The sequence below is a fragment of the Lissotriton vulgaris genome, unplaced genomic scaffold, assembly GCF_964263255.1.
Source record: "Lissotriton vulgaris unplaced genomic scaffold, aLisVul1.2 SCAFFOLD_1386, whole genome shotgun sequence".
In the NCBI taxonomy this organism is placed as follows: Eukaryota; Metazoa; Chordata; class Amphibia; order Caudata; family Salamandridae; genus Lissotriton; species Lissotriton vulgaris.
The window spans coordinates 121,997-138,056 of record NW_028244137.1 but is presented as its reverse complement, the minus strand read 5'-3'; the positions used below and the strand labels follow the sequence as shown (position 1 = coordinate 138,056).

Sequence of the window (16,060 nt, the reverse complement as noted above, 5' to 3'; positions counted from 1 at the left end):
GTATAGAGTGTTAGTGTGTTCTGGAAACGAGCTTGTTTAGTTTAGCGTCTTCTGAGGTGGGCAAACGTCACACCTATATTAAAATAACAAATCCGCTCTAAGACCCTCTGCCTCACCTCAAGCCCCTTACTTCATTGCAGGCCAGGTGGAGATGCATAAACCCGTACAAAACTTACAATCTCACTTGAATTTACTTGCTATTCCAAAATTATAGAAGATCAGATCAGGTGGTTGCAGCTTTGGTACAAGCTCCTTCCATAGGGAACTCTCTCCCGGTTAAATACATTTGAATCTAACTTAAGTGTTTTCCCAGAAATATGATAACCCACAAGCCTACTAATACTACATTCTTGTCTGATTTGTTGTCTTCTCTTTGTCTTCACTTTTATGAATTTCAGATTCAGTGCCAAGAAACCCCAGGTTGAACATGCTCTCTATAAATGCAATGACATAAGCAGCATTTTGTAGATCCTGTAGAGGTTTGATATGTTGGCCGTGCTTCAGTCACTTAACTGAATATTGCAAAAGAGAGCTGCACAGTGCAAGTGAGGATGATAGCGCAGTCTTGTCTGCCAGGGTATTATAAACCTTCGATTGCTGCAGTTCTCTTTTTTAGGTAGCACAGTGTATAATTTGGACAGAGCAAGGAACAGACATAGGCCCTGATTTAGATCTTGGCGGTATTCCCTCCGTCACTCCACGGCAGCAGCTTCAAGTACTCCGTTGAGTTGCCGGTATCCCGCCTGCTGTATTTAGGTGTGTGCTGGCTGAACCATTTTACTCACCGGCAGACTGTTTTCCGTCGCATAAGTGGCACACACCCCGACTCGGCGGTCTCCTCTGCTGGCTAACATAACTCCGTCCCCATCAGGCCAGCCGTATTGTGCCAAGCCTATTTAGATATCCCTGTTGTGCTGGGGTTGTCCTAGCTGCAGTTTGCTGATGGAGTGAGTCCCTGGTGGAGTGGAGACTGGTAAGTACTACTTATTAATGTGTCCATACATATATGTTGTATGTGCTTCTAAATACATATGTACATAGTGTCATGCCCCTTTTTGTTACATATTGTATGCCACACAAACAACATTCCCACGCTATTGAATGCACACCCACAGGCATCACAGCAATAATATATTTTTTCAAGATTCAATACAGATGTATTCATTTGACCTTTTTAAATTATTAAATGACTACTGCATTGCACAGGAGAAAAAAATTGAATGTAAGAGCAATGCAAAAATACGTAAGGCTACAGCAATTGTCAACATATGATTCATAGTAAGACAAAGTAAAAGTAGCTTACCTCAGATCCCGGCGACAACGGAGTCATTTGGCATCGTGGTGCTGTTGAAGTAGCAAAGGTGGAACCTGGATGAAGGGATTAAAGACAGAAACAGTAGTGGAAAACACAAAAAAGTTAAGTTTTTATTCCTCATTTCCTTTGATTCCAACGCAAATTAGGTGGGATTCCAGCCATAGTTGGTTCGACGGAAAGCTACAGCGTGATTAGCTCGCCGATCATCTTGGCTGGAGTGCCTCCAACAGCCGCTTCTGCCTCTTACACCCTCAATGCAGTTGAAAATTCCTGGCAGAGTCGGTTGAACTCTGGCGTTCTTTTCTCTATGGACCCGTCAACATCTAAATAGAGTGGATGAACCGCCAAGAAGGCATGCAAGTTGAAACAGAGATGGCTAAACCATACTGCCAAGATCGAAATCAAGCTTATTGTGCTGGAAACACATTTCAAATCAGTTTCTTTCTTAATGCATGGACTAGGTTATGGGCATTGTGAAAATCTAATGATTGCATTTTTGGGTGGTTTTAGACATGAGCGATGTTCTCTGATCACACCGGGCTTGGTGAGACGGGAAGGAATATTTTGACCTAACTGTCCTGTGATAACGTGTTGTGTTTTCTCTTTTCCTTCTCTCTGCAGACACTTGAGACTTGAAAATCAAAGTACCAGAATGGGGAGAAGACGGGCTCCAGGAAAGAAAGTGACAACGCAGTGTTCACGTGAATCCGTAAGAGCCACAGTCCCATCTTTACCTCTCCATAACGTCTCCACTTCAGGATCCCAAAATGATGCTCAGAGGGACATGGACCTGGAACCGCTTTTGGAGGACCTGCCCCACATTATCCTTTTATCCATGCTGGAGGAGTTGGAAGCCAAACTGGATAACTTGATGAATACTGTGGAGGACGTACCTTCTAGAGTTGCTGGGATGATTAAGAAAATCTGGATAGAAAAGGATCAAGGTTACCTAGATAATGGTGGAGTGTCTTTGGAGGTGGTTTGTCCAGCGAGCATTAGAGATTGTGCTGTTAGCCAGTCTCCGGCGACACCTCAACTGGACAGGCCAGTGGAACCGAGCTTGTGTCTTCAGACAGTGTGCTATGATGGGCATGCACTAAAGCAGGAGTGTACGCTCTCTTCTCCAACCAATATTCAAGGGCGTCCAGAGGAGCCAAACCTTTGTCTACAGCCAATGCTTCTACATCGATGTGACCCACAGCAGGACCAGTGCTTGCAACCTGGGTTTCCAGATGTACACGAGTCGAAGCGAGACCAGTGCTTGCAACCTGGTTTTCCAGATGTACACGAGTCGAAGCGAGACCAACGCAAGCAGCCTCGGTTTCCAGATGTACATGAGTCGCAGCAGGAAGAGTGCATGCAGCCTGGGTTTCCAGATGTACACGAGTCGCAACGAGACCAGTGCATGCAACCTGGGTTTCCAGATAGAAATGGACTACAGCTGGATTGTACTTTATCCATATGCCCTCAGACAGATCCTCCAGGCAGATCACTGGAGGCAAGCCTGTGTCTTCCCTCACAATTTGTTGTTGGCCAGGCACCAGAGCAAGACCAGAGGGTACAGTCAGCGTTCACAGAAGAGAGGGAACCAGAAGCGCCCCTGAAGCAAGAAGCATCCCCATTGTCTACTAATAGCTGGGACCAGCAACAGAACCTCTACCCACACCCGCTATTTCCTGAAGGACTCGAACCACAGCAAAACCCCCGTATACAACCCACGCTGCCAGATGGGACGGAACCTGAGGATCCCTTGGAGGAAGAATTGATATGTTTTTATTTCCAAGATCCCCAGGAGAACCGCACCCTACAACCCGTGTCACCTGATGGGATGTCATCAGATGAACACTTAGAGTCTGAGCTATTGTCCTTTCATGAGTTGGTGTCACAACAAACTCAGCGCCTACAGCAGCACTTATGCTTGAAGCAGGAACTTCCTTATGCACAGGATCCAAACGTGAACTACGAGCTAGAATCTATGCGCCCTGAAGCACAGGAACCAGAGCAGAAGGAGAAGCTAGATCAGACCTGTGCAGATGCACCAGGTTCAGATCAGAACAACACGGTGGAATCACTGCACACTGCTGCACTGGATCGAGAGAGAGAATCAGTGCTTCCTGAAGCACAAAAAACAGATCAGAACAAAACAGTGGAACTGCACACCGAGGAGCAGGATTCAAATCTGAACTACAAGCTAGAACCAGCCTGTACTGATGCACAGGGCTCAGATCAGAGCTACATACTCGAACCACTGCATCCTGAATCACAGCATCAACATCAGAACAGCAAGGCAGAACTGCTCTGTCCTGAAGAGCAGGATCAGCCTGTGCCCCCATCATGCGTAGAACTGGATACAAATACTGCAGATGAAGACGCCCCCTCAGACTCAATGGAGACAGGACCAACACAGTCATATTTATTGCTGTCCAAAGTCACCCCAGGTATGTGTTTCGCTATACATGGACACGCGGAGTGCATACTAACACATGTAACCTCTTTAGAATGCATATTAGCAGGTTTTAGAAAGTCTCTGAGGGGATCATTTGCTGTTGGGTGAACCCACTGAGCGATACTGACCCCCAGTGTACACAGGGTGCAGATGTGCCCCTGCACTCTTCTCTGTTTCCACACAGGACTGCATCCTTCCTGTGCAGAAACAGGCCTGGTTATGGGACTCTGCATGAGACAAATAGGACAGTAGCTCTCGTCCTTCCTTGACCGTCCCTATTCCAGCTGAGGTACTGGAAATAGCGCAATTCATGGGAGAAATTACTGGCCAGACTCACACGTAATAGTCGGATAAAAGTGATGTGGTGTTCATTGAGAATAGCCGACATGCACAGTCTAGAGAGGGAACTGTGTTTCCAGTTGCACAGTTACATTGGGTAAGACGCAGTCGTCTCCAGTTCCTGATATAAAAATCCTAGTCAGTATTCAGCTTCAACAGCAGGGCCGACCAGGGATGTTCTTGCCCCTGCAGGGTTCTCCAAGAGTGCACACGGCCTCGTTGTGAAAGACAGATACACCACGTGATTTGTTGTATGTGACTTGTGAGTTCACCCACCCGAATTCTAGCTCAGTCCCAAGTGTGCTATTAATGGTTTTAAGGGAAGATAAAAGTAGCCATGGTCTCCCTACAGCAGCATCCTGCCTTTAGTAAACTCTTTAACTATGTAAAATGTCATCGCATCATCACACGTAACATGCTGAGTTAGGGTTTGCACACCCGTAGTGCGAGTTATGTATTGTGGTTCTAACTATAACTTGCATATTGCAGTGGTTTGATCAGTTTTATGTTTCAACTATAAATGCACTTTACCCTTGTTTTTTAAGAATTTATTTTTTTATTTTTTTAAAGATCCATTAAGGTGTTATAACAAAACCAACTATAATTTGACTTTAACCTTATTCAGTGAAAATATATTAGGGATAAAGTAACTCCGGCCACACATTATAAGGATATTGCTTGTCACCGAGGAGTTCCATTACTATATAGAGGAACGAGGCCGAAGGCAGAGTTACTTTATAAGGTTATTGGACTCCGAGGTGACTCGCAGTAATCTTATAATGTGCGCCAGGTGGTACTTTATCTCATATAATACATGTTCACACCATCACCTTTCCCACAAACCACTTAAAACCTTGTTGCGTAGCTCTTTCATATGAAAGAGCAAACATGTTTGCAAACAAGAAGAATAAAAATAAAGCCTCTAGTGCAAAATTAAATGCATCAAAAACCTGTGGGATATTTTTTGCACACAAATATTAGAAGCAGTTCAATACAAGTCATAAAAAAGCTGCAGTACCTCCGAACATGTAGAAACATGCAGAAAGATTCCACGATTCCACCTTTCCTCTATCTAAGGAGTTGAAAAAAATAAGCATGTTCTCTTTGCTTGTCACAGTAAACTAGCAAAATGAAGCAGAAGAAAGAAAATCAGCGTTCCATTTGTTGATTTAAACAGCTGCTTCAATTATGTTTTGTTAGACCTGGCATCATTGCTGTGGGTCTCCCTTCATCTTTTCTCTTCCTATCTTTTATGTTGGCTGGATTTAGGTGCTCTGGATGCCGAGCCACTGCTAATCAGTGCCACAGAGCGAATGGTCCCCAGTGTAAAGATGACTGTATGAATTAGGATAACCATAATGCCTAGGTCTGTGTAGCATGTTCTAATAGCGAGTTAACCCTTCATTTCACTGTTACTATTGTGAAGCTATCCGTTCTCATTGGCCAGAATCGGCAGGCTGACGATTACCTTCTATAATCCTATCTGACCCCCATAAACTGATAGTGTGATATGTTTATGCTCAGGACATTGAGATACACCTTTTAGTAAGAACCATTTATATATCCCATGTTCGAAAATGGCTCTTCTGGAAACACGGTATTTTCTTGCCTGAGCTTTCCTGTAGGATTTGCTAGTATGTGTAGTGGCCGTCTGGTTTTGGAACAGCAGGGCCAGCTGGGTCAGACCTGGCTGGAGAGAGAGATCGGTATTCAGGGAAGGGTGACTCTTTGTATTGTATTGTATTGTATGTTGGATTTATGTAGCGCTTATAACCCAGGGGTCTCTAAGCGCTTGCCTTGGGAACCCGTCCAGGCTTTTCCCTGTGAGATATCCCCTACAGGGCATCCCCAAGGTGAAAGCCAGGCATCCCGCCGCAGGGGGCCGTTGTGGAGATTAAGCAAGCTTAATGCCCAGAGTTGCAGAGTATGAACCCATGATTAGGTCAGGCACCGAAGCGAGAATTATCGAGTCCGTGGACATTTGAGCTCAAGACCCTGCCACGTCGGGAATTGAACCCTGGTCCCGGGTCTGACCTCTGCTTCAGGGTCTGCCTGCTCTAACCAGTAAGCCACACTTCTCTTTGATCTGAGCAAGGCCGTGCCTGGAAAGGTGAATGATAGCTCCACCCCCACACTGGGCGTCTGATAGCAGACCCCCGCATTCTGAAAGGGCAAGATGTCGCCTCGTAAACCAAGTGCTCCCCGACCCCACCAAACTGGTTCTGACTGGATTTAGTGATTTGTGGCTTTAGAGAACAAAGACTTTTTAGGTATAAAATGCTGTGCTGGAACCTTGTCCAGGTGTTTTCTTCTGGATGTCAAGACGAAACTCTGTCCGGGATAACAGAGGAAAGGACTTTTGAAACTTTCACCAAGCATGCTGAAGAAACTTCCAGAGGGCCTGAATGGAGAGCGCCTCCTGCCGAAGTCTCAGGGACATTAGACTTCACCCCGTCAGCCGTTGGAATTCCTGTGCGTGGAATTCTGCTTACAGGTGAGGCCTCCGTCGAGCAATCCAGAGCCTCTAGTTCTACTGTGAGGAACACGGACTGGGAATCTTCACTGAATCTGTGTGGGCCGCTGCAGCTAAGAGAGAGCTATCACCGCTGAGAGCCTGCCTGAATTTGAACCTTCGGAACCTTTGCTGAATATGTGTGGCCGCTGCAGCTAAGAGACTGTAGCCGCTGAGTGCCCACCATTGTGCCAGCCTGGTCGAGACCATCCTTCGTCCTGTGGGCTGCCGTAGCTAAGAGATGGCTGCTGCAGCTGAGTGCCCGCACCTTTGCCAACTTTGTATCATCATGATTCATCCTGTGGGCCACCGCAGCTAAGAGAGAGCTGCTGACACTCAGTGCCCGCAATTTTGCCAACTTTGCATCATTGGGATCTGTCCTGTGGGCTGCCGCAGCTAAGAAAGAGCTGCTGCCGCTTAGCGCCCGCACCTTTGCCAACGTTGCCTCATCGTGATTTGTCCTTGGGGCCATCGCAGCTAAGAAAGAGCTGCTGCCGCTGAGTGCTTGCATCTTGGTCACCATTGTTGAGGACTGTCACTATCGTCTCGTGGGCCGCCGTAGCTAAGCGAAAGCTCTTGCCACTGTGAGACCACCACGGAGCTGCAAGATGAGTCATCACCACCACCAGCTTGGCCCGTCGCAGACGCGTGCTGCTGTTGCTGAGAGCCCGCCTGTCCCTGAGTGCCTGAATCATTGTGGGTGCATGCTACGGACCCCTGCAGCCAGGACTTGTGCTCGCTGGGAGTCGGCCTGTCACCATCTTCGCTTTTTTGAGAAGCTGCGTGCTGTATCCCCTTTCAACGGCAGGTATCTGGTGCGCAATGGGTCGCGTAGGCCCCGGCCTTGAACTCAGTCAGTGTCACGTCTGGTGAATACGTTATTGCCTTTTTGAGTCCCTACTGGTTTACGTGCATTGTAGCTTGTTAAAATGCTTTGAGAGTATTGAGTTAAACCTTAGATAAAGATATTATTGTGCATGGTCATAAATGCTTCACACACTGCCTCTGATATAGGCCTAACTGCTCGTGCTACCTTATCACAGGGTTGATCAGGGGTTGTCAAAGGGGGTAGGCCACTTGCCCTGACTTAGGAAGAAGGGTCCCTATTTGGACATTGGCGCCAGCGATTACTAACTAGAGACCCCCATTTCTAACATGTTTCATGACCTGACCTGCCATTCACCCGGGCTGCTGGCTCTTGCAGCTGGCATTTATTTATTTATTTTATTTATTTTATGTTCTTCTATAGCGCAGGAATCTACCCCAAAGGGTATCTCCGCGCTTATGGTCTTCCAAGATGCCAGATCGAAATCATAGTCATAGAGTGCCCTAGATCTTACACAGCCAGAAATAGATGTGTCTTCAGGGATTTCCTGAAGGCATAAAAGTTAGTAATTTGTCTTAGGATGAGGGGCAAAGTGTTCCACAGAGTAGGGCCCTTATAGGACAGGGCACGACCCCCTTGTCTTGCCTTCTTAATACGAGGGACCTGAAGCAATAATTGGTTGCTAGAGCGCAACGAACGGGTCGGAATATACAGCCGAAATAATTCAGCCAGATATTTAGGGCCAGATCCATGAAGACATCTGTGGATTACACAACACACTTTAAACTCAATCCGCTGGCGGATGGGCAGCCAATGGAGTTTATGCAGAAGGGGGCGTGAAGAGGACCTGGGAGGAGCGTCAAGAACTAATCTGGCCGCACTATTCTGGACCACCTGCAGACGGCTCAATTGTTCCTCGTTGGCTGATAGGAGCAGTCCATCGCAGTAATCCAATCTACTGACGACCAGTGCCTGAACCAGCGTTTTCCTGTAGCAGTCATCCAGGAACAGGAACACACGCCTCAGGAGCCCAATGGTCCTGAAACAGGTTCCCGCCACCAGATTCACATGTTCCTTTAGTAGTAACGCCTGGTCAAGCCGTAACCCCAGGTTTTTTACTATCTGCTTAGGACAAGGAGCAGATTCTAGATCCAGGGGCCACCACTCAGGCGACCACAAGAGGGGGGGCTTCTCCAAAAAGCATGACCTCCGTCTTGCCCACATTGCATTGTAGGCAATTGGAGTCCATCCAATCAGTTACTGCTCTCATACCGGTGGAAAATGCGTGTTTAATTGCCGGTGTCAGGGTATGGAAGGGGAACAGAAGCTGAGTATCGTCAGCATACGATACTGGAGTGAACCCATATTCTCTCACAATATCCGCCAGGGGGGCCACATACACATTAAAGAGTGTGGGGCTTAGGCATGAGCCCTGAGGGACCCCCTTAGTGAGCTCTATAGAGATCGATTGATGGGAGCCCAACCTGACAGTTTGTGATTGGCCCAAGAGAAAGCTCTTAAGCCAGGCCAGAGCCGAGCCGCCTAACCCACCTTCCACAGATGACCGAGAAGAATATCATGAGAAACCGTGTCAAAGGCAGCGGACAAATCCAACAGCACCAAGATCATGGAGCCCCCTCTATCCTGTGCCATCCTGATGGTATTGGTCACGGAGAGGAGGGCCGACTCGGTGCTGTGGTTAGGTCTGAACCCAGATTGAGAATTCCAGACCACCCGCTGCCTCGATGAACTTAGACAGATGGGTATTCACATGTTTCTCGGTCATCTTGCTGATATGAGGAAGGAGGGAGATAGGACGGAGATTGGAAAGGTCTGGCCATGGCAGGGCTGCGTTCTTTCGAATAGGGTTCACTACCGCTTTCTTCCATTCACCTGGCGCATGTCCTTCTCTAAGAGAGAGATTGATCACAGTTTGAATTCCAGGTAGGAGCAGATTCCCTAGAGAGCCCACCATCTTCGCTGGCAAAAGATCTAAAGGAGATCCTGTTTTAATTTGACTGGCCAGGGAGGTAGCATCAGGAAGATTAATCTCTGAAAATGTGGTAAATAAAATATTACCACACGCGGATGGCGGAGGTGAAATAGGGAATGTCGGGGAGGAACTGGCGATATTACTCCCAACAATCCCTGACTATTTGATTTTCTCATAGATAAGCTCTATTTTATTCTCGAAGAACAACGATATTTCATCACACAGGGCTTGAGAAAAGTCATCAGGACTCTCACAGGCCACTGGTTTTATGAAGGACTGTAGGATCTTATAGAGTTCTCTGGAAGAGTTGTCTACTTCAGCTAATTGTGATGCAAGACAGCTCCTCCTGGCCATCTTCAAGTTTTTGTGATAGGAGGCCAGGGCATCAGTATACTCTTTCTTACTAGCTTCCATGTGTGATTTCCTCCAAGCTTTTTCGAGCTTTCTACACTTCTGCTTCTCCCCTCTAAGTTCTTCAGTATACAATATCTCTTGTTTGGATACTGGATGCTGTTTGTGTAGCTTCAGTGGCGCCAATAAATCCACTGCTTCCAAAAGAGCTTTATTGTACTTGGTTAAGCCGGACTCAACATTATCTATCTCTGTGATGATGGGTTCCTTCCAGACCCTCTGTAATTCATCCGATGTTACATTACGCCACGGTCTCCGCAAAATAGCGGGAAGAGATTTTTGATGTGGTATAGCAAGACCACAGAAAAGGAATTCAACCATATGATGGTCAGACCAGCTCACTTGAGGCGTTGACCAATATTTAATTTTAGAGCAATTGGTGAAAATTAGGTCCAAAGTATGTCCATTAATGTTTCTGGGGCCCTTATTTTGAATCTCTAACCCTAATATTGTAAGATCTGAGAGTAATAATGCAGTATCGGGGTGACTAGGAAGGTCTGCATGAACATTAAAATCTCCAAGGAGAATAAAATCTTCTTTGACTTTTAAATATGGAGCCAGAAATTCCACTAGAGAGAGTGAGAAGCCCGCACTTGACCCCGGGGGACGGTATACTAACGCCCCCTTCCAGTGAGTTCTAGAGGTGGAATTGATCTTAAAGACCATAATTTCCATCATGGGACAACTTCTTTGTTCTAGTAGAAAAATCTTCAGACCCTCTTCTCTATATACTATAGCAATGCCTCTCCCGGTTTTGAAAGGACGATCTAATTTAAGGACCTTATATCCCCTCGGAACCCCTAGCGTAATGGCGGGAACTGTGTGGGGTTATAACCAAGTTTCTGTGAGGAAACAGATATCTGGCTTTACGATATTAACCAGATCTCAGAATTCAAGATGGTGCTTTGGTAGGGAACGAATGTTTAAAAGAAAACTTTTTAAACTGTTCACTGGCGGAGTTTCCTCAGTATTCAAGCTGGTGGAAGAATTGGTGGGGGATGTTTGGAAACAGGGCCTAATAGGTAGCTTGGTTTTCTCGGCAATACCACCAGTATCCAGATTAGTAAAAGATGCCTGAAAACAGCAATGTAGGCATGAGAATGGGCCTTCGGGGCATAACAGAGAATGCACGACACAACCTACCAGAGGTTCTGGCTGCAGATCTTTAAGCGCCTGGGATGAGCACCGGATACTATGTCTCATAATTGCATCTAAGTCTTTTGAGACAGAGCCCATGGCCCCTGGCCCCGCCCGATCGCGGACGGGCGCAGACGGGCTTCTCTTCAGCTTGTTTTAGGCACGCTCTTAGGCGCACCCCTGCGTGCGATCGCTGCGCGCTCAGAGCAGAAGGAGGGCTAAATAGCCCTTCCTAAGAAAAGCCTAGAACGCTAACTGCTGCTCCGACCGGAAGTAGGTCTGGCTCTTACCTGTCCGCCCTCCGCTCAACGACACTAATTGCCGAGTCGGAACAGGGCGGGCAGGCTGGAGTATCGAGCCCAGACTTCCCTGTGTTGGAATGGGCCCCTGTTGCCCCTTATGGTACTAGGAGTGCGGCGTTAGGAGCGTGAAGGGAACTGAACCAGTAAGTGACAGCAAATATAAAATGTAAAATGCACAAATTAAAACGTATTTTTAAAAGACTGATTTCCTGGCGTCAGGTAGACAAACACGATAGTACAAGCGTGTCTGACACTCACATGACAGCTATGCTGGCGTCAAGCGGGTCGGGGAGACTCTCCCACCGTCCTCCCTACCGCATTGACCTCAGAACTCGACGGTAATAACTTATAATAGTCGAATTCTGATGTCTTTTCTTTTTAATCAGCGACTTGCTGCATCACAAGTTGCTGATAAGAAATTAGGGCCAGATGTACGACCTTTGGGATTTGCGACTCGCATATTGCGATTAATTGTGAGTCGCAAATCCCATGTTTGCGATTCCTAGTGGGGTCGCAAATTGCATGCCTCATGAATATTAATGATGCTTTCGCAATGGTCAACCCCATTGGGAATGGCTGGCACTCCCAGGGATGGTGGCCTGCTGGGGTCAGCAGACCACCATGTCTTGGACTGCCTTGTCAATAAAGCAGTTTTAAAAAAAAATGCAGCCTGCTTTCCTTAATGGAAAACGGGATACATTTAAAAAAGGAAAATGAAGATTTTCAGTTTAATTTTTTAAGGGGAGGCAGTAGTCCCTGGGACCACTGTCTGCCCTTAAAAAATATTTGTGCATCCATTCACAAAGAGGAAGAGGTCCCTTGGGGACTCCTTCCCGTTAGCGAGTGCTTTACTACCCTTGTGAGAAGGGTGGTGAACTGCGTGTTGCAATTGCGGTCGCACAACATTCATAGATAGGTTTTAGACTCGCTATTAGGAAGGAACGCTCTTGGCAAGGCCCTTCCTAATAGGGAGTCGCTAACCCCATTTTGCGAGTCGCTAATTCATTAGCTGCTTACGAAATAGGGTTAGTACATTGGGCAGGCCTATTTTGCGGTCGCAAAGGGGCCAAAATCCCCTTTGCGACAGCAAATAACAGTCGTACATCTGGCTCTATGAGACTTCCTTTTATACAGGGATTACTGAATCCCATGTAATATAAATATATGAACATATAATAACTTTGGAACAGTGCAGTGAATCTGCACACAACTATTTGGGTATAGCATGGCTAGTTTTATGTATGTCTGTCAAGCGGGCGGCCAAGTGCCATTTTCCATTTAATTCCCATTGAAAAAGTTATTAATAGAGCTACAGAAAAAAGGCTGAATGAAATTACAACAAACGTTACTCATGGAAGGGCCTTTGATTCATTTGATACAAATCCATCAGTTATTTTTATGAAGTTGAGCATTTGAAAAGTGTGTTTTTTTTGTGGGCTTCAAATCAAGACACTCGTCAATTAAATTAAAGCGAGCTGGATCTTTAGCCTAGAAATGGTCAGTGAATCTGGACTTGAGGACCAAATGTAAAAATATATTGAACCCGTTTGTATTAAGGAGCTTTTTCTCCTGTCGTCCATTTCGGATACATAAACCCAAAGTTGGGTCCTCCGACCTGAAGCTCCCTGATTGGCTGGCTACAACTCGAACCATTACAGGATAAAGGGACTTGTTCCTCCCATCGTATTAATACTAAAGCCTTAAGGAGATGTGGTGCCATCCTGTCTCTTCCTGGCACAGGAGCTGCCTAATGTTAACATTGGAAAAAAAATTGCTGATTTTAAGACTGAAGCTGGGTTCTACATTGTGATTCCCAAGGGGATAATGGACGGAGCGTTGTAGCAAATCAAACACTCACCCCCTGTCAACTGATCTGGGTTTAACCCATCCTCATTCTTTAGCTCACTCCACCAACCCAGTTCAGACATGGCCATATGCAAATCAGTATGACCCGGTGCCTCATAGGAACAATCCAGCCGGAACTGCCAAGCCATGTCTTCCCTGGACCGGAAACATGCATCCTGGGACCAGTTTCTAGATAATCATCTGTCATCAGCCAGGCTAGCTTGAATCCAGTGGCAAAAAGAGCAAGGGACCCACATTGTGGCCCATGAGGTCTGCAAACCTTGGACAAATGACTGCAAAACATTCAATTGGCCTTGGCCCTGGTGGACATTTGTGATTTTCAGAGACCTGGTGCTTGGTCTGAAACCCTATCAATGTCCAATAAGGATACACAAGTTTGCAAGTGTGGGAAAGTGCCTCTTTTGACATGGTTGCCCCATTTTTTTGCTGATCTATGATGTAGTTTTGTACTGTAAGTGCACTAGGTTTCTGTTAACCAGGTGCCAGATCTCGTTCCCTAATACTGTACCGAGACCATCTGCGGCGTACCACAAGGCTCATCCCACATGGCACCGCTCACCCACGTTGCACGATGGCACGACCTCAACATCATCTCCTACGCCCACGACACCCAGCTGATCCTCTCACTCACCAAAGACCCACACACCGCCAAAACCAACCTCCAAGAAGAAATGAAGGCCGTTGTCGACTGGATCAGAAACAGCCGACTGAAGCTGAACTCGGACAAGATGGAGGTCCTCATCCTCGGATCCACCCCCTCAGCCTGGGACGACTCCTGGTGGCCGATTGCACTAGGAGCATCCCCCTACACCCACCGACCATGCACGCAACCTAGGGGTCATCCTCAACTCCACCCTCTCCATGACGAAGAAGGTCAACGCCATCTCCTTCTTCAGCTTCAACACCCTTCACATGCTTCGCAGGATCTTAAAGTGGATCCCCCACTGAAACTAGAATGACGGTTACCCAGGCCTTTGTCAGCAGTAGACTGGACTACGGGAATGCACTCTACGCAGGAGCCCCGGCCAAACTCCTGAAACGGCTCTAACGCATCCAGAACACCTCCACACGCCTGATCCTCGACATCCCTCGATGAAGCCACATCACACCCCACCTGGAGGCCTGCACTGGCTCCGCATCAACAAGAGGATAACCTTCAAGCTCCTCACCCACACACAAGGCACTCCACAACACCGGACCAGCATACCTCAACAGCCGACTCAGCCTCTACAGCCCCACCCGCCAGCTCCACTCCACAGACCGCGCCCTTGCCACCACCCCCCACATCTGAAGAATGACCGCCGGTGAAACCTCCCCATCCGCCTGTGGCAGACCGAAGACCTTCTAACCTTCAGGAGACTCCTCAAGACCTGGCTCTTCGAACAGTAGCAGCGTCCTCCCCCCCCCCCCCCCCCCAGCACCTTGAGACCCTCATGGGTATGTAGTGCGCTTTATAAATGCTATGATTGATTGACTGAGCATGGACTAGTAGATATCGCAAAGGCATGGTCACTGCTATACGCACAAGGTAGGATAGGAAGCAGCATCAACTTGAGATAACAGTATATGTACAAGATAACAATATTGTCCTAAGATGGGCACAACAATCAACATATAGACATAGAATACGAGTGTAGACATAAAGGCTTAGTATTTGTGCAAGATAACATCTTACACTTAAGAATTGTGGAACTTGGTTGAGGGTTAATTTTCCCGGCGAGATGTCAGTGATGTAAATTGTCTCTGACACTATAATTTTGTGGGACTTTGTTGAGAGTTGTTTTTACTGGCATGAAGTATTAGAAGGGACAGTAGGTGGCACTGGGACCAAATGTATTCTTTTGCGGTCTGGCCTCCAATATTTATACCTGGTGCCCACTTTGAAATAGGAGTTTCCAGAGACTTCCATGCCCATGGCCATGAGTTGTCGGACATCCCCTTCCTCCCTGCCCTGGGTCCAGCTTGTCTGGAGTCCCAAAAGTCCAGTAATAACTCCTTTGTGAGAGTGCTCATGCAGAGCCTTTGTGATTTGCAACTATGGTAAGTGACATCTCCTCTCCCCTGTTAAGTCAATGAGGCCTATCCTGCCAACACCTCGCTTCCAAATCAGCAGAGGAATACCGAAGCACTCAGAGAAGTCCAATGGCCATGTCGTGCGGCCAATAAAGAAGTACTGAGTTGTTTGTCGTGATTTATTGTTTTCACAAATATTCACCTTTCTTGCGTCTGAGACGTAAAATCCATTACTGACAAGCAGCCGGCACGTGTTTCGTCAGACTTTTTTAAGGCTGCAGCAGGATACATAAAGTATCTTACACAATTGTAACAAAGACATAGGGATAAGAAATGCAGCTGTTGAGTCACCATCACCAGACATAACAAGAAGAACACCGTTGTGATCCTGAAGTATAGACTGTGAAGAGCCAAGTGCATCGGGTGAAATCCTAAAGCAGATTGTGCCAGATAATCTGGCCGTGCTGTTATTGCAACTTGCTATAAAATCATACTACTCCCCGGAGAAAGTCATTGTTATCCAAAACACCAGTGATCAAATCTGTTAGCATTTCAGAATGCCCAAGTAAAGGGGCATATCCGATATCCAAAAAATGCTGTATGGCGGCAATCCCCTCATATTTGGGCATACTAGTATAAAATGAACAGAAGTCCAAGGTAAACAGTTTGTTGCCATCAGTCTACGCACATTTTTTTTCCCTCCTGTTCAAACATTAGATTGGGTGTGTCATGCTGTTGCATGCCAGGTATGTTTTAGGCTAGCCAGCTAGCTGCTGTCCATTTTTTAAGAACTGATATGATCACACAATGTGTTGATACCACAGTTCGGGATAATTTTTTGTTCTATAGCATTGCATTAATTGTTTTTAGGTCTCGCCTATCCTATTCCGCAAGGAATGG

General features: G+C 46.7%; 1 protein-coding gene across 1 annotated transcript in view; it reads left to right on the top strand.

Moving 5' to 3' along the window:
* Nucleotides 1–1,967: 1,967 nt before the first annotated feature.
* LOC147668135 (uncharacterized) overlaps nt 1,968–16,060 on the top strand; it is an 83,441-nt gene continuing 69,348 nt past the window's right edge. Inside the window, exon 1 of the mRNA XM_086948755.1 lies at nt 1,968–3,753. Coding sequence (XP_086804881.1) covers nt 1,968–3,753 — 1,786 coding nt within the window. The remainder of the gene's footprint in view (nt 3,754–16,060) is intronic.